This window comes from Callorhinchus milii, unplaced genomic scaffold (genome assembly GCF_018977255.1).
Source record: "Callorhinchus milii isolate IMCB2004 unplaced genomic scaffold, IMCB_Cmil_1.0 Scaffold1, whole genome shotgun sequence".
Classification (NCBI taxonomy): Eukaryota; Metazoa; Chordata; class Chondrichthyes; order Chimaeriformes; family Callorhinchidae; genus Callorhinchus; species Callorhinchus milii.
This window is the reverse complement of record NW_024704742.1, coordinates 113,518,766-113,546,451: the sequence shown is the minus strand read 5'-3', so window position 1 is coordinate 113,546,451 and position 27,686 is coordinate 113,518,766. Positions and strand designations below refer to the sequence as shown.

Genomic DNA, 27,686 nt, shown 5'->3' with positions numbered 1-27,686 from the left:
GGTGGAAGTTCAGAGGTCAAACTACTGTTCCTTTCTTATTCCTCTCATGGTCCCGTGTTTCTTTTTGTACAGATATACTAAGGGCTTTGGATAAATTACAAATGGTGAACGTTTAATGTGCTCCTATGTTAATTTTTCTCCTGTGTTGGACCTTGATAACATGGCCTCCTCTGTAAAATAATCATAAAGACTTTCAGTGCTTGGGTTCACCCTGTAGTGGATATTTCTCCTTCATTGTGAAACAAGTCCGGTACAAGATCTTCAACTCCTCACAAATCTATAGGACATCAAGAGGCATGTTACTTCCAACGTCTGAACAATCCAAAGGTTATACTCCGCACTACACCACTGAATGAAACAGGTGACTGACGTAAATTTCTAAAGTGAGTTTGGATCATTCACTAATCGGGGGTCTCTGTATGCACATTGAAGACCAGCTTAGCAATGTATTCCAATCTCTATTGACCCAGATGTACACTGAATATTGATCAATTATGTTATGCATGCTGGTCAGAAGCCACAAGAATTTCTTTCCACTTCCTTCTATGCCTCTAACCTTTGAAGTCCCAGCCTCAAATTCTGCCTCCCCCCCCACCCCCCCACTCTTTATCTATCTTTAAATTCCACCTTGACTTATCTCTTTTGACCACACCTATGGTCACCCCCCACCCTCCCACTTCATTTGGTGTCCAAACGCACCACTCTACAGCGCTGCAAGGCACTATTCTGTGTAAAGAGAGAGATATTGACATGCAAGTTGTTGTCTCACTCACTCTAATTTGGAAGCCAGTTTTCTTTAGTTAAAAAAGACCTAAAGAAAACTGACTATGAAGACTTGAATTTCAGATTTTTTCAAAATGTTGCTTAAAGCTTAACTTTCAAAAGAGTGGTCCTAAGATTAGGACTGGGAGAAATCTTGGGTCTTATTTAATGTAAGAAAACTGATGGGAAGCTGAAGATTTCAGTTCCATCTTTGATTTTACATAATCTAGTACAGCTGTGAAGTATTTCAATAACACTATCAAATACTAAGCATGGTGTCACATGTACATTCCAGTGTGTCTCATAATTAGTGCCAGCTTTAAGGAATTCTTCGCTTTTTTCACATGAAGCTGGAAAATGACACAATAGGATAAATGCTGCCATTAATAACCCTTTAAATAAAATTAATCTCTGATGGGTAGCTGTGATGGCAAGTGGGGAGTTACTTCCAATGGTGATATAAATAAGTATTATCTATGAAGTAAAACATTGCGTTTCTTCACTCAACAAAAGTTTATATTGATATAGAATCTTTCTGGTCGGAAGGACGTCTCAAATTGCTTCACACAGCTGACTTTGAGCGAGGGAAGCTGGTCGTGGTGGGGGAGGGTGGGGGGGTTGGAAGATGGCTGAAAGAGTGGACAAAAAGATCGGACTTATGCTTGGTTTTGAAGCAGGGAGGGGACAAGGTGGAGTGACTGGTAGAGTTCTAGAGAGGTGGGGACAGAATGGTGATAGTGGGCAGGTAGCATAGGTGATACGGAGCAGGCCAGAGTTTGCTGAGCAAAGAGAGTAGCTGGTGTAACAACAAACAACAGCAGCAGCAAATTACATTTCACATCGGGAGGATGTCCCAAGGCACTGGACAGTCAAGGGTTTGCACTCGAGCTGGGAGTTGGAAACAAGTGGTGTGGAGGGCAAGGGGGTGGGGTGGGAGGATGATCAAAGGGACGGTTAAAGAGGAAGGTTTTGAGACAGGTCTTGAACAAGGCAAGATGGAGTTCCAGAAGGTGGGGGCAGAAAGGCTGAAGGCCCAACTGTCGATAGTGGTGCAGTGCAGAAAATTCACAGGAGTTTGCAGAGATAGAATGGGATGAGGTTGTGGAGGCATTTGAAAGTGAGGATGAGTATCTTGAATTTGATCTGTTGGTGGTTGGAGAGCCAGTGGAACTGAGCAAGGATGGTAATAATTGTGGATGTGAGTGATGGGTTTGTGAAGCCTGGTCAAGAGAGCACATGGGCTGCAGCATTCTGAATGGTCGTTAAGTAGCAATACTGAGATAAGAAAAGTAGACTGAACTTTATTCTTCAAACTGATCCATGAAAGTAATCAGAATTCTCCCAAGGGTTCAAAGAAACTGCCAATAGGCTTAAAATATGCAACAAGTTGCATGCATTTTTTTCAACATGAATTGTGCAGTGCAAAGTGTATAGCTGCTTTCACAATATGGTTTGTCACAGAGCAGAATAGTCCGGAAAGCATATAATTCAATCTATCTGCTCAGCTGGATGATTGTACCCCCTTGACATTGTGGCTGTTGAGGTTTGTTTCCCTGTCCATTTTCCACAATAATTTAAAGATGAAACTTTCAAAATACTCATTTTTAAATTAAAATAACTTTCCAGCACAGGTTTATTCTGCGCTGTTTGCCTATTGTTCTTACAAGTGCACGGTGACAAGTTTGCTATACTTTAGTACACATAGCATCAATATTATGCTATAATAACATTGAAAAGCACAATGGATCTGTTAGGTTTCTGAACACCACTTGAGATGAGGACAGTGTTTGTCATTTTGATTTCTCCTATAAATCCCCTTAGTGTTCCCATGAGGGTCCGTGCTTTGCTGTCAGTATATCTTGTATGCAACAAAATGCAAGATAAACCTGTTAAACATTTGCCTGATTCTAGCATGGAGGTGATGTCAGTGAAAGTGGCACATGATATGCTGCTGAGTTCTCACCAATTAGGGGCTGTAACCTCAGGGGAACTTTAGCTAATTCCAGCAACAATAAAAAAAATCATACTCGGCTGTAACAATTTCAGTTTAACTTCTGACTCTATTCTTTGATACTCCTATAAGACATGTTTTCAATTAGATTTCCCCATTTTTTTTGCAGTATTGGATGGAGTACTCATTTAATATTATTTAGCTGAAATTGGGTGTGTTTCCTGTTTATACTGTTTGGCTTGAGTGGAAATAAACCCTGAAATGTTTAGCTAGAACTTGAAGAGGCCACCTCTCTTTGTGATATTTGCATTGAAGAATAAAAGATCCATCTGTGTCTTGTCAAACTGAGACGAGACTGGCTACAAATGAAGGTCAAGTCCATCAATCACCTTTTATAGTCTTCACCTTGGCAAGATTGTACAGAAACCTTTGTTGCTCTGGAATCAAAACTCTGAAACATTTTCTTTGTATATGTTTCATCTCTTTATCTTTCAAAACCTTTTTTTCATTTTTCCAATGAACTTGCTGCTTGTACATCCCACTCCCTCCGTGACCCATGCATGATTCAGTGCCGTGTGACATCATGTCTGCTCTGTAAGGATTTCCCTCACTGAAGTTCAGCTGCACTCACTTCTTACAGCTTCCAGCCAACTAGCTCTCAGTATTCAAATCAATTGTAAATGAATGAGGATTCGCTCAGCTATATTGGGGGCCCATAGTAACATACCTCATGTAAAGGCCCACAGAGCAAATGAATAGACCTTATCTGGCTGCTTTATTAGAGTGGTGTTCAAGTGTATTCAACTGTTTCACACCTCTAGCAGGTCTTGATTTAGTTTGGACTCTGTAGCATTGCCTCCTTGTTTTCTGTGACCAAACAGTGTTAAACTTATTTTACAGTTTGGTGCCTTGAAGTTGGCAGTGCAGTGTGAGCGCTCTCCCTATAGCTCTTTGTTCCTCGAAAGCAGTTGTCACATTTCAGTGTTAACTCTTACGGACAGGATTAAGTAGCTTTTTAACGATGAGCAGAATTTGTCTAATATGTGTTACTGTGGGGTTTGCTTTACTTGCAGATGGGAATTCATCTTACATTGATGTGTATCTTTTTTCTCTTTTAGGTCAAAATGATATTACATTTAAGACATATCCTGTGGATGTATTCCACCTTGATGCTAGCATATTCAGTGTACTCAGGTAAGGCCACACAAATTCAAGGATCCTTTCTGATCTAGAACTCTGAATGTTAGTTTGATGTCTGGAGTGATTCTTTTTTTTAAATTATAGACCATTGGAAAACAATATTTGCACTTTGTCATTTACTGTTTTACTTAACTGGTATTCAGTTAAAGTCAAATTACCAAAATAGTAACTTGCCATCTTTGATTGGATTTTATTAATTCATTAGATTGCTGCAGAATTTACTAAGAATAATTTTTGCTTTACTGTATTCCATTTTTTGGCTTCATTATAATTGATTGAAAATCAGTTTATCACATGTATCAACTCGACACCTTTGAAAGGAATTTATTGATGTAGGTGCTAATTCTGGGATATTTAGGTTCCATTTTACTGAGCACCAGAGTCTTTAAACCTGAACAATGTTGAACCCAATATATTGTATCAGCCTGGTTCAGTTAATAGGACTTTTGTCTCATAGTCAGAAGTTTGTTGAGTCCTTCTAATGACGTTACATTGAAGTTCTGATTGTGTCCGATGTTAAAAATCCTGTTGCACTTCTTGAAAAGAGAAGGGAGTGGCTTGGTGGCTTGGCCAACAATCCCCCAGATAAAGTTGGTTACTGAGAGTTAGTATTTGCACACATTGCTGTGCAATTTGCTGTGTGCAAATTGGCTGTCATGTTTGCCTACAAAATACACGTCACTCCGTTTTACAGTAAATCCTGTGAAGTGCTTTGAAACGTTTTGATGATGTGATAAGGCTGTATATCAAATGTAAGGATTTTTATATTATTTAATATGATAATATTTAATATGATAGAAAATATTATTTAATATCAATAATATTAAATAAAATTAAATCAATAATATCCTTGCAATTGATATAGCAATACGTATTAAAGACCATCTATCTAGGAGGGAGAAGTATAATATGGAAAATACTTTTCAGAAGAAATTCAGAGACAATTTTGTGGTATTTTTTAACAGATTTCTTAATTAAAAAATACTGAAGTCTGTGATGCCCAATTGAAATAAAGCAATTCCAATACTGTCTATTTTGGAGTAGGGTTGCCTCAAGTTGGAGTGTTATGCATGGTGCTGCCCGATATGAGAATGAATCCATTAAGAAATAGTGCATAATTGAACCCCTTTACAACAAAAGTATAAACTAACTGACCGCTCCCCATTACAATTAAAATAATAATAATAATCCTTGCATTTGATATACTGCCTTATCACATCACTGAGACATCTCAAAGTGCTTCACAGGATAGAGTATAAAGTGGATTGTCTGCAGATTTTGTGGGTGAAACGCGGCAGCCAGTTGTGCACAGCAATGTCCCACAAACAGCCATGGATGAGTGACCAATTTTATTTGGGAGATTGTTGGCCAGGACACTGGGAAAAATTCCCTTCTCTTTTTGAATAGCACCATAGGGCCTTTAATGTCCACCCGAACAGGCAGATGGGACCTCGGTTTAACATTTCATCTGAAGGACAGCACCTCCCAACAATGCAACCCTCCCTTACCCCAGCACAGCACTGGAGTGGTTACCTTAGATTGCGTGATTTCAAGTCCTGATATGGAGTTTAAACCCACAACCTTCTGACTCTGAGGCAAAGTGCAAACGCTGAGCCAGGCTGGCTGCCTACTTTTGTTTTGCCTGACTCTCTTCAAACTCTTGATAGATTTGCCATGTTGAAAAATATTCCATCTGTTGTCCCACATTCAGCCCTTTTAAATTCTTTTTTCTGTTCTGTGCAATGTTAGATGTACATATCAACCATATCTGCTTACATTTTACTTTTTTGATGTTCATATTAGAATACATGCATGCAAACCAACTGATTCAAATTCAAAAGAAGTTATGTCTTTTTGAGAATTAAAGGATTTTTTCCTCCAATAATACACAAAAGTAAAAGAGTATCTATTAAGGTCACCAGTAAACCAGAGGCAAAAATCTTTGAAGACCAATAACCATGACGCTCAGAGCAATGTGGAACAGATTAAGTCTCATTAAAGCCCCATTGTACAGCTTTTATTGTAATCTTGATGGTGTTTTATAATATTGTACAATGGGCTACTATATCAGGTCAGAAATGGAGTGATTTTTCTAGCTTTAATGCAGAGAATTCATCAGTAGTTGAGCATAGAAACATTTTCCTACCTGGTCTAACCCAGATTTCTGGCTCTGAGCCCCACTCGTGCAACATGTTTTGCATTGTTGATGTATTTTCTTACATCACATTCATGCAGTACTGTTGATCTTGCAGAAATGTGAAATTTGAGGTTTTGGCAGGACTCCACGTTGTATAAATCTGCTTTAAAATCATTTTTTCCAAAAAAAAATTCAAAAAAACGGTGCTGGGGCACTGGACAACTATTTCAGCTCTTAAATGATGCAAAAAACAGCTGACTCAGTCCTTGTCTCTTTTCATTTACTGAAATCGCCCGGGATTCAGGGTCCTGTAAATAGCGCAGGACTGAACAAATTCACATGGAGCCATCCTTTCCCCTGCTGAACAATAGTGCAACTGTTATCCTTCAAAAGAATAATAATAATAAATTGGTCACTTCAATGCATGACTGTTTGTGGGACACTGCTGTGCGCAATTGGCTTCTGCATTTCGTCCACAAAATATACAGTCAATTCAACTTACAGTATATTCTGTCAAGCACTTTGAGACATCTGGAAGACATGATAAAGTACTATATCAAATGCAAGAATTATTATTATTACTGAGGAATTGAACAGCTTGGACCTCAGATTTTAGAAACTCTGTACACACTCAATGTGGAATTTCCTGCTGCCTGTCTTCTTCAATCTCCTTCTTCGTTTAAACCAGAGCAAAACAATTGTTAGTGTCCCAAATTTTAACATTCTTTAAAATGGTCGGATGTTAAACGTAGTAAGGTCAAACCATGTTTTGCTAATCTTTGTAATTGAAGAAAGCTCCCCATGTGGTTTGATTAAGACATTTGGTCAAAAGGTGCTCATCAGTATTCATAATCCAAATGGAAGCAGATTGAAGTGAAAGTGTTAATTGTCAGACCTGTTAGATATTTCTGAGGTTAGTAGAGTTCATAGACATTAATATTATTCTCTCTAACTGGATTGTCTCTGATTTACTAAACCCAAGATGCTTACTGTTAAATTTCACTGAAATGGAGCAAACAAAAAGTGATTTGTAGTTATATATATTACATATATTGTATCAAACAGGAACAATATCCCTCATTTTGACAAGATGTTGGTCAGGATCCAAGAAGCATTAAAATGAATAAGGAAGCTCTTTACAGTTTAAAGTTTCATGATCATTATATGGGAATGAGCATTGTGAGTTGCTCGAAAAAGGATGGAAGCTTTGTGTAGATTGATTCATACCAATTTTAAAGAGTATTTAGCTTTACCCTCAATAAAAAGGCAAGGCTATCATTCTGCATTATCTGGGTATTTAATGAAAAGTAAAAAGCAAAAGTAATAAACACACAAAAGTCTTCAATGTGCAATTGTGTTAATAAGCACAGTCTCTTTGTATAAAACTTTGAAATGTTCATATCGATTGTTTATTAACTGACTAGTAGCTACTAAATTTTTGTATAATTTTCATTTTAAATTTAATCCCATTTCATGCTCACTTTACTCATCGATTGCTCTGTACATAACATACTTAGATTATCAGGTGCAATGACCATATATTTCTTAATCAGCTATTCTGCTGATAGTTATGATGGCTTTGTGCTTTCCTTTTATTACATATACTATATTGTTGTTGTATTACATATATTATATTTCATATAATATTATGAAAATAAATGTTGCCTGTGGACCTTTGACTATAAAAGTTCAATGAATAGTAATGATTTGTTTTGGCCGGGGGCAAATAGACAGGACCACTATTAGATCCATATTTCCAGAAGAATCAGGGACAAAATGAAATTGACAGTATGAAAAGCTTAGTAAGGAATGTTTCTGTAAATCCATCCGAATTAACACTATTTCTCTTTTATTTTGTCCTCTAGCTCATGACAATGAGAAGTTGATGAGCATGGTGGTTAAGGAAGTCTCCCTTGTGAAAGGGTCCCTTTCTAGTTTTGTTTCTCTCCCTTGTCACTATACCATTGCCCCGTCACCCTCCAACCACTCCTTGCAAGAGTTCCCACGGATCAAGTGGACAAAAATAGAAGTCGACAAAGACGGGAAAGACCAGAAAGAAACCACGATTCTGGTGGCACAAAATGGTGTGATAAAAATTGTCGCTGGCTATGATGGTAGAGTAGCAGTACCCAAGCACCCTGAGAGTCTGAATGACGCCACACTGACTATCTGCCGACTGCGAGCAAGCGATACTGGCCTTTACCGCTGTGAGGTAATGGTTGGCATTGAAGACGAGCAGGACATTGTCCAATTAGATGTCACTGGTAAGTTTGTAAAGTTTGCCTTCAAAACACACAGTAGCTACATGTCACAGTGTATACTGAGAAGAAGCACTGTCCTTGTGATGGCATCCTGACATTAAAGGTGCTATATCAATGTACAAAGATTATTCAATCCGAAATAATCTTAGGCGACTGATTCAATGGCAGCTCTGTTTTGCACAGTAGAGAATAGATCAAAAATCTCTGGTATTCTAGTGGTGCCCAGGCACCAGCCTCTAACTCAAAATGTTGAAATTATGCTTTAACTTCATTAGTACCTACCATTTAAGGACTTCAGCGGTGGAACTCCTTGAAACCAGACATTTGCCCCTAATATGAGATAATGTTTGATGAATAGTTTTAAGGCAATCTGGCACCAGTGTAATTCTATACCTGTGTGATTCACACATGAACCAGATTACTGTTCCAATAAATTGCCTTAAAAGAAAGGTTTTCTTTAATTTAATTTATTTTTTCAATTTCTTTTTATCTCATGGGGATTCCTACCTAATTGTGCCGTTATTCAGGCTGAAAGACTGGGCTGGTCCAGGCCACACACATCAATCACCATCAATGCTGCGCTCTAGCTAACACTTATTGACCCAGTTGAGAATTGATAGACATAATGCAGAATTGCAGCTGGAACATAGAGCTCTCCCACCACCGGTGCCCAGCTAACCATTTGCTAAAGAAAACAATTCTTTTTGAAAGGAATGCAATGGTATTACAGACAAAATCAAATATCCCTTTATTTTGTTTCCCTCTAGCAGAGGGAAGAGTCAGCCACTATATAAAATACTTAGCTGATTCTACAATTGCTTTAATGTGTTTTAAATGATTCACAGAGTTGTACAATTGTGCTTATGTTACTGTTGCACATTTGCAGCCGCTTGGTACTAACATTATATATCTACCATTTATAGGATTCTGCCTCCTCTTTCTGGAAAACTGTTATCAATATTAGTTTATAATATGAGGTAGGTGACGTTTCCGATGTGTGCAGCGACATACTGCGGAGGCGTCATTTACTCTTCACATTACGTAAATTAGATTTTGAGTCCAGTCCAGTAACAGTAGACAAGAGGCAGGAAGTACATTGTGTTCATATGCTTTTGTTTCTTACATCTTCACTGCTGTTTCAAATGATTAAAAATGTCTCAAGATTTGAGGACTAAGAGTATCGCGTCCCCTTTAAAAAAAACTGAACCTCAACCATATAACGGTCACCTGTGTACTGGATTCTCGGACTTGCTGTTCAGAAGCCTCACGGCTCGAGACTGGACCACACTTGTTTAGGGTTGACTCAGGCCTTGAGCCTCTAGGACACTGCACGTGATCAGTTGTGTGGATGTCGCGACAACCAAACACTGGTCACAAGCAGAAATAGTCGCAGTATGTGGTAAATAACAAGTAGTCGTATGAGGTTGAGCTCAGTTTTTTTAGGGGGAACGTTATACTCTCAACTCTTTAGTACTCAAACATTGAGGCATTTTGATTCGTTTAAACAGTTAATGCAGTGAAGTAAGAAACAAAAATCTTATTTGTACTGTAGTCTTCCAACATTGTGTTAAGTTTCCGAACGCAATGTACAGCACAGAAGGACGCCATTTGGCTCATAGTTTCTGTGCTGGCTCTTTGAAAAGAATATCCAAATCAATCCCACTCCCTCGCTTTCTCTGCCCTGCAAACTTATCCTCCCCAAATAATTACGTACTTCTCTCTTAAAAGTTGTTATCGAATTGGCTTCCACCACCCTTTCAGGCAATACATTCCAGATCCGAACAATTCGCTCTGTGGAAAAAATTCTCCTCACCTCCCCTGTTTCTTTTAACAACTATTTTAAATTGGTGTTCTCGAGTTACCAACGCACCTGCCAGTGGAAATAGTTTCTTATTTTTCACCCTATCGAATCCCCTCATAATTTTGAAAACTTCTATCAAGGTTCCTCTTAACCTTCTCGGCTCCAAGGAGAATAATCCTAGCTACACTAGTCTCTCCTGATAATTTCCTGTCACTTGTCTACTGTTATTCAACTTGATGCAAAATCAAATCTACATAAAGTGCTATTAAATACTGTGAAGAGCTTTGAGACATCTTCCTGATGTGAAAAAACATCAAATAAATGTAAAATTGTTGTTTTAGAGCCCAGGTACCATATTCTAATGAAAAAAATACATTAACGAGCTGCAAGGAGAACTTTGAGCATTTTTGGAATGTTTTAGATGCAGTGTGGGTTACAAACTTTAAACTAAGCTTCTTCGATTGGATTTCAGTTAGTGACTCCCTCCCCACTGAGATCCTAGTCAGCTGTTTCCCCACCTCCTCCTCCTTGTGATTAATGGCCCAGCCCACAGTTGGTTTGTTTCAGGCTGGTAGGAAGGTCTCCCACTTGCTTTGAGATTCCTTGCCTGTTACATACATTTACTTTTAGACTGATAGATTTTTAAAAAAATAGAGGGATTAGGGGATATGGGGATAGGGCAGGTAATTAGAGTTAGGTCTGAAGATCAGCCATGGTCTTATCAAATGGCGGGCCAGGCTCGAGGGGCCGAATGGCCTACTCCTGCTCCTAATTCTTATGTTCTTATGCTCTTGTTGCATGCTATCTGGCTTCAGCCTTGTAATGATAAGAGCACCCTCTTTAAAGGCCCTTTCATCAGTGTCTTTCTGAAAGATGCTGTAAATTTCGTACGAAGGCAAATTTCACCGTTGCCCCTTTGCTGCCAAGTGAGTAAATGCATTACGTGGTGCTGAACTACACAAACTGGGAAAGCACACGTCTAAGTTAAAATAGCTGATTTGAGCGAGAGTAGCGTTGGGGCACCACAAAGAGTCCCAGTATCTCCAGGCAAAGCAGAAGAAAACAAATCGGTCAGAATTCCTACCTGATCAGTATGCAGTGACCCTTACAGGCTGGTCCATGTTTGTGGATGTTGGGTGCGGACAGGATTGGACTTGTCTGCAATGCTTTTCATGCTTGCGTAGCCTGCTGACAATCATTGTCTTGGCTCAAACTCCATGAAAGGTCATTTGGGCCAGGCATATTTTTTGGTAAGCCAGGTATCTATCTACGTAAGAGTCTCCCTCTCCCTGGAGGTACACATCCTGCTTATTTAATTCCAGAGAATAAGAGCCAAATCTTGGGGGCCCCAGAGTGTGCATTCGGGTGCTGTAGGAGTCTAACCAGTTAAATTCACTTGGCTTGCCATTGAAAGCACTGTCTGACAAGCTTCCCGCTGCTTGTCCGGCTAGGATCACCCTACCTGCTAGGGCTTTGGGTTGCACCGTTACCAGGAGCCGGGTAGAAAGAATCCCTGCCCCCAGTGGCTGCCCTTCCAAGTCTTACTGATTATTCAGGCTGGCTGGTCTGTCATCAGCAGTGCCCTGGAGAACTGTGAAATCGCCTGGCTCAGGAGCCAGACCATCAAGATATCAATATCAATCTTCTATGGCCAAGAATGTCACCAAAGACAACACAACAACAACAAAGACCCATGGAACCCCAACCTCAGAGCGAGTCAGTGCAACGCAACACAAATTTATATTTATACAGCGCTTTACATGTCGGGAGGATGTCCTAAGGTGCTGGTTAGTTGAGTGTTTGCATCCGGGATTGGGAGAGGATGGGTAAAATCTGGAATGGTAGAAGGCAAAGAATTGTATTCCTTTCAATGTAATTTTTCACAAGTGACTTTCCATCCACAGGGGTAGTATTCCACTATCGGTCAGGACTTAGCAGGTACTCCCTGAACTTCGAGGTAGCCAAGCGGGCTTGTGAGTTGAACAGTGCAACCATTGCCAGCCCTGAACAGATTCAGGCTGCATATGAAGATGGGTTTGACCAGTGTGACGCTGGCTGGCTTTCTGATCAAAGCGTCAGGTAAGGGGCTGAGTAACATTCCACCTTTATTGTTGATTTAGTTCCCTGCTGACCAGTTGGATAAAGGCACTGTTCAGTTAAAACTTCGATTTGAATACCGTAGGCATCTGCGCTGAGATATTTAGTTTCAAAGTCATTAGTATAACAACAACAAGATTCCATTTATAGAGCGCCTTTCACGTCGGGAGGACGTCCCAAGGCGCTGTACAGTTGGGTCAGGACCCAAGCAGTGGGGAAATGGTCAGGGTGAGGGGAGGGAAGGGAGGGAGCGAGGAGGGGGTAGAGAGTCGAGAGGGGAGCTGAAGGCACGGTCAAAGAGAAAGGTCTTGAGACCGGCCTTGAAGGAGGAAAGGGAGGAGGCGGCGAAGGCACTGGGGGAATAGAGTTCCAGAGCCTAGGGGCTGAGAGGCTGAAGGCCCGGCCACCGATGGTAGGGCGGTTGGGGCGGGGGATGTGGAGCAGACCAGAACCAGAGGAACGGAGGGTACGGGCAGGTAGGTAGGGGTATTACAATTGGCCTCTGGTTGAGGCAGTGGGAAATGAGTCAGGGCTCCCAATTCTGATCAGAAATCCCTGCTGGAAAATGTGCATGTGTGGGTGGCAGGTTAAGGCAGAAGCAGCCTCCACGTCAAACAGTCAACAATCACCATCAAGATTGGCCCACGAATGATAACCAAATGGGTGAGGCACTGGAGGGCACTGGCATCTTTGAAACTGCACCCAGCTGAAAAGAGTCGAAGTAAATGACTTTCAGACAACAAGGGGAGAAAACTGGTGGAGAAAAATTGGTGTAAAAAACAGTGAGCAAGACTAGAAAAATACATTTGGAAAGACACTTTGAGAGCACCTGTAGGTGTGATAAACGAATCTATGCATTGATTCTGAGTGGGTGCCAATTTATTTCCTGTTTTATTGACGCATTGAAGTTCACTTTCCACTGTATTTGTAGCCGTTAAAGGATTTGGAATTCCTCAGTTTTACTTGCAAACATTAATATTTCTTAGCTATGGACATACGCAACAACAATGTTAATTGTTCATTTGATGCTTCTATTAATAGCTATCTGAGGCTGTGTGAGAGACCAATGGAGGGTAACTTACTCTTACTTTGTGGGGAGATTCCTAATCTACACTTACTGTCTCTCTAGGATGTCCTAGCAAGGTTGAAGACTCAATGAAAGGCAACTGTGGGTACATCAAACTGCTGAAAGGTGGTTTAATGATCCACTGCCCTAGTGAGACAATATAGGACATTTAATGACTTCAGGAGATTATGTACCCATCCTTTTTGTCTTATTGATTAAGGCCATTGATCATTTCTTTGCTGAGTAATCTCTGACAGTACCACATAATGATTTATCTTCCTTTCTCAGGTACCCGATCACCAAACCGAGACCTGGCTGCTATGCTGATAAAAAGGGACGTCCTGGTGTTCGAACATATGGAATAAGGGACCCCAGTGAGATGTATGATGTTTACTGCTATGTTGGAGATTTAAATGGTAAGAATTGTGCATTCATTTTGCCATTCACAAGGATTTCTTTACTAACAGCTTTGAAATTGTTGGTAAAGTGGCAGAAGCTACAACGTGTGTACTGTATAGCGCTCAGGAAGTAATGTGCACGGCGACCTTACAATGGCCATTTTGTATTCAAAAGGATCGCCAAAAATCTGAAAGGTAAATTAAACATCGATATTATTCATCAAAAACTACAACATTTTTAAAAATTAAAAATGGACAACTCTTAATTATAAATAATAATATAATAATAATCCTTGCATTTGATATAGCACTTTTCACGTCGGGAGGACGTCCCAAAGCGCTTCACAGAACACACTGTAAAGTGAATTGACTGTATATTTGTGGGCGAACGCGGCAGCCAATTGCGCACAGCAATGTCCCACAAACAGTCGTAGATTGAAAATGACCAATTTAATTATTGTTTTTGGTTTTTTGGAGGGATTATTATTAGGCGTGTGGAGTAAGGAAACTTGCCCAAGGTTTCGCCCTGACCTGCCTGGAAATAACCTGGCAGTGCCCAGGGCACTGATTTAATTGTAGCAATTCTACTATCAACGTGGTTGAAATCAGTTAACCGCACAGACGAGGAAACTTAGCTGTGATCCTCCCCAACCCTCCTGCAGTTGAATACCTACCAACACTCATTTACTACCAGCCTGTCATCTCTGCCTTTTTACTGGTTCGTTTCTCTCCTGCTGGTTTGTTCCTTTCTTTCTCATCCTCTGTCAATTGTGCCCACTGCTCAATCTTCCCTACTACGTTCCTCTGAGTTAATTTTTCGAAACTCTGAAATGAAAGCAGTAATCCAGCAACTCTTGACATTTGGCTTACATGACGTTGTCAGTTTCAATGGACGGTTGCAAGAGAAACGAAATGAGAACTGCTGCATATTGATGTCTTATTTGGTGATGATCAGTGTTTGCTGTTTATGCATCCAAATCGCTTGTTTTAGATCTCATTTCAGTGCAGGAAAGAGCGTTATTGATTGAGCTGGTGCATTAGATATTCAATAGACAGACATTGATTTTAACCCACTCATCCTTTTCAAAATGCTGATTTCGCAGAATCACATTCAGTTTGTCATTTGGAATCAAGCATTTGATTGTATCAAGCTGAATGTAAATCAAAACCAGCATCTGAGCCATTGAATTAACTTGTGATCACTGCAGGCAAAAGCATTTGATTGCAAATTATAACTAATGATGGGTACACTCATTTGGTTAAAATGAAGCCTTGCAGCAGATTATGGGAATAGGGGAAGAGAGTGCAATTCTCTTTGAATTGGAAACGCACACTGTCTTTCATGTACTCATTAAAGCTTGTGCAGCAGGAGGGAATTCTTTTCACTGGTCCTGTCAAGGAGCCATTTACAAGCCGCAACGTCTCTTTTGGTTTATTCATCTTCTTATTTCAACCATAAAGAATGTAGCAACATTCCTTCTTCACCTCCTTGTTGGGGAATCGTCAGTGCCTCACAAATGTGAAGCTTTTATTTACAGAAGCAAATGATCAGAATGCAGATATCCGGTGGGATTACTCACATCTACAGTTATTTTCATGAATTAGCTAAAATTTGCCATTAAGGAAACCTGTGTTTTTGTTAAAATTCTTATCACTTTTTTCCCATTATTATCACCGCCTAAAAAAAAACTTAATTTTCCTCTTACTCACTCTCCTGAGTCAGAAGGTTATGGGTTCAAGACCCATGTCGGGACTTGGAATCACATAGTCTCCAATGCAGTGGTGGGTGTTTTGAATAGTTTTTTGTTACAGGGCCATCCTTTGGATGAGACATTAACCCGAGGGTCCCATCTACTTGTTCAAGATCCCATGGCATTATCCAAAAAGAGAAGGGAATTTCTCGTGGTGTCCTGGCTAATAATCTCCCAGATAAAATTGATCATTCACTTTACGACTGTTTGTGGGGCATTGCTGTGTGCAAATTGGCTACCATGTTCACCTACAAATACACAGTCAATATGCTTTACAATAGTTAATCTGAAGCTCTTTGAGATGTCTTGGCAACATGATAAAGCACTATATCAAATGCAAGGATTATTATGATTCACACACGTCACTTCCTGCAGTAGTTTCTGGATAGTGATCAGGAGTGGGAACCCTGACCGATTAATTTTTTGGACTGGAGATCTAATCTAGATCAGGAAAGGGTCAAAATTTCAATATTCCTAAATTCATTCTATTGTTTTATTGTTGCAGTATGTAGGAAACGCTGGGGTCACAATAAAAAGATGCAGCTCACTCCATCTAGCTCACTTTAATATTTTCTCTTTTGACTTACTTGCCCCGCCCCCCCCCTCTCTGTTAGTCCTTAAAACCTTCCTTAATCTATATATAAAAACTACCAAACAAAAGCTTGCATTTTTCAAACTCCCTTCCAGAGAGTAATATTATTGGCTCCTTGGGACAACCTCTGATCTTTTCTGCTTTAAATAAACCATTAAGCTAAGGTGGGGGAGGAAGGGAATTAAAGGTCATTGTGATCCCTCTGAAAGAAAGCCTAAGTGATTATGTCAATGGGGTACTATAGCCTGAGGTACAATTGCAATGACACTAGCAATACGGCAATGGACTGCAAGTACTATACACTGCAATTTTGTTGAGAAAACTATTGTTGAGGAGATTTTCATCCACACCAGGAGCTGTAGTTTGAAGATCGTATCTTTGAAATTCTTCAATAATTTTTGATACTCAGCCAGAAGCTTATTTGAATTTGGAATTTCTGATTTTATTTATTCCCCAAACCCCGGCCCTTTTACTTCTCTTTTTCCCTGAAGTCTCCCAATTCATGCTGGAAACACTTACACTCAAAGTGGCCATCCTTTTGAGTGAGTGCTTATTACAGGCTTTTTGATTGGGGGACGGGGGGGGCAACATATCCAAATCCAATGCAGTTCTCACCCAGTGCTCCTGCATACATACTTTCCAGCAAAGATCATTGGGCAGTGAGCAGTCCCTTCGCTAGGCCAGGAACATTGAGGATAATTGTAGCACATTCGCTGCTGGCCTGACTGAGATGAGTTACCAGTTTTGCCTCCCAGGAGCTCTTTTAAAAGACGGTTAAACCAAATTACTGTCTACCTGGTTTTCAGGGGGACATTAAAAATCCAATGACACTATTCAAAAAGACGAGAGAGTTTCTTCCAGTGTCCTGGCCAACAGATTAATTGGTTATTCACCTCATGGCTTTTTGTGGGACTTTGCTGTGTGCAAAATGGCTCCTATATTTGCCTACAAACAAGTCACTGGACTTGACAGGCACTACTGTAAAGCAGAGCGATAAGGTTCGAACAAAAATGTGCAATCTTTCTTTCTTACTCCTAGCCAGAAATTCTTACCAGTAATTCCTGTGTAAAGTGTTGGGAAATGTACACTGGAAGTAAATTCTTGAGATTCTTTTGCTGGTTTGCTGGTTGATTGTAAGATAGAATACACAGCTTGGTAAGAAAGGGGTTCTCTCGGCCAGAGTCAACGTGGCTCATTGTTAGCAGGCCATTTAAACCAGAGTTGTCATGGTTTCTGTTTCCACTCCTGTATTAGCTTAGTAAGGCAGACAGACCGAGGATTGTGATTAATTTCACAAAGAGCTTTGTTTTGCTGTTAAAATAAATGTAAAATTCTGTTTAGTTTGGGATAACAGAGAATGGGGGAACAGGGCAGTGCTAGTTAACAACTGTAAAATACACAACAATTCTTTTTCTTTCCGATGCTCAGAGATTCAATACGTTCAACTTATCGCCTTCAGGTAAACTGGAAAAAGTGCAATATTCTACTTTTTTGCTTTTGTTTAAAAATCCTTTCCTCAAACAATTCCCCCTCCCATGTAAAACTTTTAAGTGTTCAAAAACAATCCTTTGCTACATGAATTAAGGCAAGGTTCATTGAATAACTTGCAAACCCATGAGCTCTCCCGTTGATAACAGCAAGTGAGTTCTCAAACAAATAAGGTCAGGTGCTTTGCTGCTTTTGAATTGCCGACTGAGCTGCTTTATTTGAACATCTAATTTAAATGGAAAGAGATGGATCAGTTCACTCCCACCTGCCTGAATACCCGCAAGGATACTGTGGCGTCCAACCTTATAATTTTTGAGCTGCCAAATGCAGCCCTAGTTTATCCAAGCTTTCCTCATACATAAAACATCTCACCCGTGGTATCAACCTAGTGAATTTCCGTTACATCTTCTCTACCCTAAATAAAGTGTTATTTTAACACAGATTTTGTTACAATGCTCGTAGAATACTTTGGATAAGTAGCATGGTCCACAAGTATATTCTAGGGGAACTCAATAACACAAGCAATGAAGTGTTTGTCCTTCAGAGGAGCTGAAGTTAGCCCCAGACGGTCTGATACTTGTATAGATATACCTATCACCTGCTACATAACTCTTGCTTGATGCTTTACATTTACAATGAAGTGAATGCACAGAGCCCCACTAACCCATACCTAACAGTGCTTTGAATTAATGGTTCTTTAATATCATTAGAAATTTGTTCCTGAAAAGGCCTCAAAACTTTCAAAGAATCATTTACGCACGGAGGATGAACCACCTGCAGTGGTGTGAATCAATGTTAAGGCAAATCCACCTCCTTAAGATGGTCTAACCAGCCAGGCTACAGAGTTAATCATCATAATTAATCATAGTCCTGGTTTTGAAAATAATATCTCAGGATATAGTTTGGGATGCATGTCAAGTGACTGCCAGGATGGTGGAAGGCGAACTAGATGGACCTTGGTCCTTTCAGCTAGTACATTCTTATGTTCTGGCCTTACCTCTATGAGGAGAGGCTCACAGAGGGAGGGGTTTTACCCACTGGACAAAAAACAAAAGCGTGTGGGTTCAGCATAATCTCCTAAAAGGTTACCCCTTCCCCTGTGGAACCCTCGGATGAACTTGGAGGAAGTAGGTTTGATGGGGAGCAGTTGCCAAGAGTGAAAAAACAAACATTGGAGAAGCAAATAATGAAGACAAAAGGGCAGGATTTTACCTCTGATGGTTCCCAGGACTGGTGTTAGCAGGATCTCATCTTCCTTCTCCTTTGTTGGTATTGTTAAAACTATTGTATTGGTAGTTTTTTTAGTTTTTGAGTGTCGATGTTGAAAGTTATTGGCAGGATTTCAGGAACGGAGCAGGTTGATCTGCAAAGACGAGAGCGGGTCAGGGGCATTTGATTCGCCTCTTTTGTCTCTTCATGTCACAGTATCACTGGGGACAAGCATTAATGTAGTTGGGATGTATCTCCCATCAAAGTTGTTATTTATTGGATCCTATGCACCGCTCACTGTCTACGGGACGCTCAACTGTCGATATGTCACTCACTTGTTTATGTACCACTCACTGTCAATACAGCCACAAACCTTATTGTCTGTCCTCCCACACATTCCAAGTTTGTTTGTTACAAGCTGAAAGGAAACTGACCTCAAATAAAAAGGGTTCACTTACTGCAAGGCGGCACATCCGTGCTAATTGAACAAAATGGATACTTCAGCATGTGCAATAAGTAAAACCAATAGGTGGGACATTCAAGTATTTTTTTATTTTGGGTCCTGGTGTGGAAGTGAGCGACACAGACCTGGATGATCTCTGTTTAATGCCATGTCTGGACTGGGGGAGCTTGTCTCAGTTAGAACAGTAGTTTGGGGGGGTTCTACAGTTGTCCTCAGTAGCAAATTTCTAATTTTCACACATTGCTCCCCAGCTTGAAACTATATTTGCTTGGATGTGTGCAGGCAGAATCAGGCTTGGCTGAGATGCTCTTTATCAAGTCGACTAGCCTTATAATACTTACTGTCCCAGCTCATATCTGATAAATAAATAATAATCCTTGTATTTGATATTGCACCTTTCAACCTTATAGTGTATGTGATAAGGCTAATAATAATAATGATAAAAATAATAATTTTTAAAGTGGAGCCCTGTTAGCTTAGTGGTTAGAGCACTCGCCTTGCAAACAAGATGACCTGGGCTCGATTCCTGGGTGGGGCGAAACATTGGGCAAGTTTCCTTACTCCACATGCCTCTGTTTACCTAGCAGTAAATAGGAACCCGGTTGTTAATCGATTGCCGGATCACTGTTCCGGGTGTAATAATCCCTTAAAAAAAGAAATAAATAATAATTTGGTCACTCAGTCTATGACTCTTTGTGGGGCACTGTTGTGCGCAATTGGCTGTTGCGTTTCTCCCACAAATATACAGTCAATTCACCTTACAGTATATTCTGTGAAGTGCTTCAAGACATCGCAAAGATGTGATAAGGCACTATATCAAATGCAAGGATTATAATAAGCGTTGCATTATAATCATGTCATACTGTAAAGCGGATTGACTGTAATTTGTGGGTGAAATGCAAAGATTATTATATATCATTATCTCAAAAGACAGAATTTTTCAAGCATTTGGAGTGTCATTAGGGTTATTAGGAACATTAAATGCATTTCCAAAACTGGTGGTTGAAGCCGAATCCACGAGAATTGTACAAGAGAATTATACAAAAATTTGATAAAGAAAATGTGAAAGAGTATGGGGATCGAGTAGGAGAGTGGGACTAAAGCTCTTACAGTAAACAGACACAAGTACGATGGACTTATTGTTCTCCTGTGCTGTAACATTCTATGGTAACAAATCAAACTGATCTTCTTTGCTGTTTGCCAACAGGGGAGGTGTTCCACATCACAGTGCCAGGAAAGCTGACGTTTGTGGAAGCTCACCAAGAGTGTCAGAACAAGGGTGCTCAGTTAGCCACCACTGGCCAGCTCCACGCTGCTTGGAAGGAAGGGCTGGATCGCTGTGACTATGGCTGGCTGGCAGATGGCAGCGTGCGATACCCCATAGTCTATGCCAGGACTCAGTGTGGAGGCGGCCTGCTCGGAGTGAGGACCAAGTACCTATACAACAACAGAACTGGATTTCCTCATCCCTTCACAAAGTTTGATGCCTACTGCTTTCGAGGTAACTTGTACAAATCATTGAAAGGGTATTCAGTAGATGTAATATCCAAGTCTCTCAGGGCAACAGGTGGGAGAAATGAAATTAGATAATATAGATTTTTTTTTATACAGAGTCAAATGATTTGTTCCACACCCAACTAAAAATACCAAGAACTGCAACTAGTTTAATTACACATCATCTTAATATACTACCTCTTTCCCTCCCTTCTCCTTTTCAAATTTCCTCCTACCTCTCCTCTCCTGTCCCCACCCCCCCTCACACACACACCCCTCTCTCTCTCTCTGTCTCTCTCTGACACATACCTCAACTACTACACTTATTATTTTAATCGGCCAGCATGTTTAACATATTAAAAAAACACTATGGTTAAGGGTATCTAAACCAGTCTGAGAGTTCCATGTATGCATGCCATCTTACATGAAAATTTCCCTGTATTTGGAATGGAATATGCACTCTCCATGGAGGGACCCAACCTGCTTACCTATTTCCAGAGAGCAGATTGGCGAGAGCCAAAGAACTAGGGACTTCACGGTGTGAGTTGGGGTACTAATACCACATAGCCTGCCATTGAGAGGTCGGTCTACAAGCTATTAAAGCTTTGGCTTGTGGAGTTAAGAGGAGCCGATTAGGAAGAACCCCTGTGCCCTGTCTCCTACCCTCTCATTTTTCACAGCTTTTATATATTTTCTTCTCTCACTATCTTGGATCTTCCTTTTCCCTCTCTTTTTCTCTCTTGCTCCACTATGCCACCTTTGCTTCCCGCATTGTCTCTCCTGCTTTTCTCTATCAGATTCACGTTAGAATCCTCATCAGATTATTTAACACTGAAAGCTGACTTTTCTGTTATATATAAATATATATAATATATCATTATATTATTATAAATTAATTAAATTATTATTATATACACGGTGACCAAAAAGTCTGAAGCTACCCTATTATCTTGNAAAAAAATCCTTATGGCCTTATTCTGACCTTTAAGACAATTTCCTTAAAATTTAAAGCAACATTTTTTTTAGGTGAGAGAGAATAAAAGGAAGAAAGCTATTAAAACATGGGGGGAAGAGGTCAATGGAAATACTGTCATCCCACGACCATTGATCCATATTATTCCACAGTTGTTCTTTTGCATTTTCTCAGCATTCAGAATGCCTGAGGAGATTCAAATCAACCTTTACATGAATATCTCATATTAGACCCCATTACGGGCAATGATTGTGTGTCCAGCCATGGCGGGAGTTCACATGGTGCAGAGTTTGATCTCAATGGCATTCTTAAACTCACCCACTGTGTGAGCACGCTTTTTTCAGTCTTTATATTTCTATACTGCTACAACAGTATGCATGAATCCTTGTGACTCAGCCTTAGATCTCCAGGGTGTTTGAAAGAAGTAGTTTACAATATGAAAGTGCGTTGTCAAGAGTGCTAACATCTTGAACAAAAATAATTCCTTTGCAGAAAATGACTCATAATAAGACAATTCAGACATTTCTGATCAATCTTCACTCTGAGGATTAACACATTGGGAACAAAATGATGCAAATACCTTTCCAGATGATGTTATTTCTGATTCTGTTAGTACATAGAATTAGGGTGCCAATGGTACTGAAAATGTCCTGGACATTACAGTTGTGGATGTCTAAGATTGGGTGTATTGTGTTGGGTTGCATTAAGCCATCTTCATCAGGCAAATTAAAACAAAGTTGCTTTTTAAGGGGCAACTTCTTCATGAAAAAGTGTTGGTCAAAACTTTATTGAAGTTCATTTGGAAGCACACGATGCTCTCAGCGTAAAATACATCTTGAAATGTATCATCATATCACAAAATATGCCATCAATTCACTTCAGAGTATATTTTGTGAAGCGCTTTGAGATGTCTCAAAGACGTGATAAGGCGCTATGCCAAATGCAAGGATTATTATTATAATCATGCCATTTGAGCAGGCTGTCTTTGAGTCCCACCTCAAAACCTACCACTTCTACTGTGCCTATAGTCACCATTCCCTTCCCCTCTTCCCTGCTGAATATCTGATCCCATCCCTGTAAAGTGTTCCAAGACGTTATCGTACATGAAGAGCACTACATAAAAGCAAGTTGTTGTTGAACTTCAGTTAGTATGGGAAATGCTGTGACTGTTGTTTCAATGTTTTGCTGAGTGCTATTTTTCCAGCTTTGGCTACTTTTATTTAAAAAGAGAGAATGTAAGTCATTTTTTTTTACTGATTATGGTCGTAAATATAAACGGTTGATCTGCTTTCATGCAAGGTTAGCGTTTGTTAAGTTGGAACATAAAAGCGAATTGTCAATGAACCCTTTCAACCAGCCAGGTACCACAGAACTGACCTAAGTCTGTGAAACACATGTTCTTCCTGTTACTCAGAATGATGTCACTTTCCAATGTGTCCCCTGTGGAATTGAACTGACTGCTGCCTGAATTATGAGGTTCAACTGTATGAATATTTTTTTTAACATTTTATTTTTTTAAATAAAAGAAGTGGCAGCTGAGAAAGGGTGGTACTGTACTTTCGTCTTTCCATGTTACATCAACTCAGCCCCTTTACCAATGACTGGTAAAATGCTCAAAGTCACTGTAAGATGACTAACCAGGACCTCCTATACTTTTCTTTTTTAAAACAAAATCTACTCTGCACTAATTTTCTCCACGCTGATCCAGAAGACGCTGACTCATGCTGGTACAGTTCCAAGTGATCATTCATCATTTCTGAAACTAGACAGTGTGTGTTTCCAAACATTGCAACCATTGGAGATATCAGACCCAGCTCCGATGCTGTTCTCACTTGATGTCCATACATGTGCACTTTCCAACAGGAGTTGGTCCTGCTGATTTTTCCTCCCTGTCCCAAGTGCATTGAGGCCAAATGTGATGACTAACTCACTGGCCAGGGGATCAAACCACAGTTGTGAGACCACATTTTTAAACTGTTTGTAAATACACATACTTTCCTCCTTTTCTCAAATACAGCAGCAGACCTTGCTTTCCTCCTGCCTTCAAATAAGATTTGATCGAGATTTGTGCATGTGGGACTCTGAGGCTAAATCCATTGCTTCTAAACAAGGCAGAACTTCATGTGTTGCTTTCTTACTGAATTGGTGAAAAATGCCAATTTTTAAGTATAGTTGTGACTTATGGAAAAAGCATGAGCACATCAACCATCACGGCCCTTAACAAGACTGGTATAAATTTCTAAATACTATTCTGAGTTGTCTCTACCTCGCAGTTTGATTAATATATAGCTTAAGAAATACAAAAAGGCTTTTCATGTAAACAGATGTTGGTGAGATAATTGGTTGTGGGAAGTTAATAGACTCAAGGTTTTTATTGGGAAAATCTGTCTCAGCTCTTACATCATTGACTACTGCAGCAAGATACTGCTGAGGACATAATAGAGGGTGAGGGGAAGATCTTTAAATAATAAAAAACAGCTGTAGCTGGAAGTTAACGGCAATCGCTGGAGGTTGGCCTATTACAGCACATTGAAAAAACCTACTTACGTGGCCTAAGTGCAGATTAGCAAAGACCCTACAGAATACACTGTTCTCTGTCATCACCATAGCAAGCCTGCACTTTACAGCTGTGCACTGCACACATTACTAAACATTCCCACACTCCGGCTCTGTATGGTCTTTTTGCGTTAAGCCTGCCAATGTTGAAACTCCTCTCATTCGGTTTCTGTGCCTCTTAGTGATTCTGTCTTCCATTTACTTGATTCAAACCACCAGGCAGATATCTTCGTGGCACCTCCTTGCATTAGCCTAACTTATTCAGATTATAGAAAGGACCATCACAGGATTCTTATCGCAACAAAGTAGATTATAAAAGGATGTAAGAAATGTAAGAAAAATATAAGAATCAATGATGTATATAGTCTTCCACTAATGATTTGAAACTTGTTCATTCAATGGTTTGCAAATGTAACATTCATCCCTTGTATAAACAGTTTTTCAATATTAAGGCAAAAGTAAATATGGAAGTAAACAGAACAAAAAGGTTCAGTAATTTCATCAGTAAAATATTTGGAACCTATTTCTTTCTATTTTTAAATAGCTCTTTTATGCAGGAATTGTGCAGTGAAATATTCAAAATATTTGATTCTGTTCCTGACTTCAAGCTATTAGTTGAGTTCCATAAATCTTGGTAAGCTCACAGCACTTAAGGTTTCATTTACCAAAGTAATGCTGGAACAATGAGAGAATAGCTGTAAAACGTCTTTTGACCTAACAAGTAAAAGAAAACTGCGGGACATTGTTACTGATGTAATTTCAGTGCAATGTGCTTTAACCAGTGTGAAAAATGTAATTATATTTCAATGGTAGCTTGAAAAAGGGTTGGGATCCCATCTCAATAGACTGTTTCTGTTGGCTATAGTACAGCAATCCTAACCTAGAGACTAGCGATTTAGATTTAAAACATGGTTTTGATTTTTAGCCTTTGTTATTGAAGGCAAGGAGCCACTGGAGGTGACTTTTTTGTCTGTCTCCCTCAACTCCATCTCAAGATATGCCTCTTTGACTGCACTTTTAGTCATCTTTCTCCTCTCCAACCTCAGCTCAGTTGCCAAGCACAATATTATTAAGTGCTTTGGGATGTCCCCCTAATGTGAAAGATACTATTGAAATGTAAATTTGTCTTGTATTGTCTGGCTGAACTGGTGTCAGAAGTTACAGGATTTTCCCTTTACTTCAGACAATTGGGTGATAAGATGTTACGTCGTCTTCATAGCTGTGGTTTTGTTATTTTATTTTCATTTGTTTTGGGAGGGTCTATACTCCTAATAATAATAATAATCCTTGCATTTGATATAGTGCTTTTCATATCTTCACGATGCCTCAAAGCGCTTCACAGAATAGATTGTAAAGTGAATTGACCGTATATTTGCGGGCGAAAAGCGGCAGCCAATACCGCACAGCAATGTCCCACAAACAGTCGTAGATTGAAAATGACCAATTTATTATTGNTTTTTTTGGAAGGATTATTATTAGGCGTGTGGAGTAAGGAAACTTACCCAAGGTTTCGCCCTGCCTGGAATTGAACCCAGGTGTCTCACTTGCAAAGCGAGTGCTCTAACCTCTGAGCTACAGGACTCCTTGGTGGGAGGTAACAGGGTCTCCTTGGAGCTAAACTGGCTCCAAGGTGACATGTTTTCAACAGAATGTCAGAATCAAGCACATCCTCTGTGGGGATCTCAATTGTCCAGTTCCTGAGCCAGGCAAGTCCTCAATGTTCCAGGGCACTGCAGTTAACAGCCCTACCAGCCTGGCTTATGGCAGGACTTGGTAGGGTAAACCAATCATTGAGGGCAGGGCTCTTTCCATGTAGCTCCGGTTAACGCTGCAAGCCAAAGCCTTAACTGGTACAGTGGTCCTAGCTGGACAAACTGTGGGAAAGCTTGCCAGGCAGATTTTTCATTGGCAAGCTATGTGATTTTAGCTTGGAGACCCCAATGTCCACTTTGGGTTCCCCAAGATTGGCTCTTGCCAACCTGCGCCTAATACTGACGAAGGGTTGTGGACCCGAAACGTTGATTCACTTTCTCCATAGATGCTGCCTGACCTGCTGAGTTTTCCCAGCTCTCTCTGATTTTGTTTCAGATTTCCAGCATCTGCAGTATTCTGTGTTTTGTTTTTTGCGCCTGATATTCTCTGGAATTAGATAAGCAGGTTTCACACTCTGTTCCAAAAAATATCTTTGGAATTTCCATGTGTAGATGGGATGCATGGAATTCTCAGTTTGATTTGGATACACTCTTAAGCATGATGATGGGTGTTGAATTGTGTGAGACACCTGGCTATTCCAAAAACCATTTTTGAGAGGGGAGATCAAGTATTGATTTTTTTCCCCCCTGTATGAATAAAGCATTAAGCAGGTTCGTGAGTGGAGTGAGCAACTGGGCGGTAGGGATAGATCTATGGCAGAACCTCAGAATGCAACCTATAAACACAATATCTGCAATTTTGATGCAAGGCAGTTATATGCTCAGTTAGACATGCACGGACTATTTTAGAGCTATTCGTATAATTAGTGTTATTTATTGAAGTGAGAAAAACAAGCTTCAAATGATTCACCACAAATCTACAATAGCTCTTTTCATTTTTCTGCTATAACAATAACTCATCTGTATTAGTGGCACATATAGCTATTATAGTCCTGCTGAGGCTGCGGTTATCCTAGCTGGAAACATACCTCTTCCTGCAGTTCAGTGTTATTCACACTCCTGGCATAGATTGTTGGTAAAAATAAAGAACAACTGTCTCAAATTAGCAGCTACTTATAATGTCACACAAAATGTAACATGAAAATATACAATGCTATAATACAGGGGTGTTTCTTAAAAGTATCTTATATTCAGGATGAATGTTTACGTTTGACTTATTACTGTTTTTGAGCAAGTGTCTGCCGAAAGCAGCTTTGTCTGCCTATATTGGTATTTTTGGAAACAGTCTAAAGAGTCAGGAAATGGCAAGTTCAGATACAAAAGGAATGAAGCCAACTCTCACTTTCATGTACTTTTTAAAGAACTCGTAAAAAACGAATTATTAGCACCAAGTAAATGTTCCCATACAATTGATTTGAATTTTTTTTTGCACATTGTAATAATAGCATTAATATCAAAGTTACTTCTCTTTGTGCTGTATAAGCTGAAAACATAATTGAAACTACAATAACCCACAACTGTTAAAGCAAAACAAAAGACATTGTGAGCATGATGTGAAGTAAAGTTAACTTTCAATTATCTTTACGAGGATCATAAGTATAATTATATAGACTTTTCTTTGTGTTTCCCATTAGAACTAGGTTTGACGATAGGGTTTGTTAATAGAAATTATAATAAGCCTTACATTTCATATAGCGCTTACAATGTTGAAATGCTTCAAGGAATTCCTATAAAGTGTAGTGACTGTGTAGTTGCTGGCAAACAAAGCAACCAATTTTCACCCAGCCAGGTCTCGCAAATAGCCATGAAGTGACTAATTTTTCTGGAGGATTATT

General features: G+C 39.8%; 1 protein-coding gene across 1 annotated transcript in view; it reads left to right on the top strand.

Moving 5' to 3' along the window:
- Positions 1 to 27,686, top strand: part of LOC103182711 (versican core protein) — a 76,092-nt gene that overhangs the window by 9,848 nt on the left and 38,558 nt on the right. The window contains exons 3-7 of the mRNA XM_042331657.1: positions 3,832 to 3,907; positions 7,916 to 8,314; positions 12,017 to 12,191; positions 13,564 to 13,691; positions 20,384 to 20,677. Coding sequence (XP_042187591.1) covers positions 3,838 to 3,907; positions 7,916 to 8,314; positions 12,017 to 12,191; positions 13,564 to 13,691; positions 20,384 to 20,677 — 1,066 coding nt within the window. The 5' untranslated portion in view covers positions 3,832 to 3,837. The remainder of the gene's footprint in view (positions 1 to 3,831; positions 3,908 to 7,915; positions 8,315 to 12,016; positions 12,192 to 13,563; positions 13,692 to 20,383; positions 20,678 to 27,686) is intronic.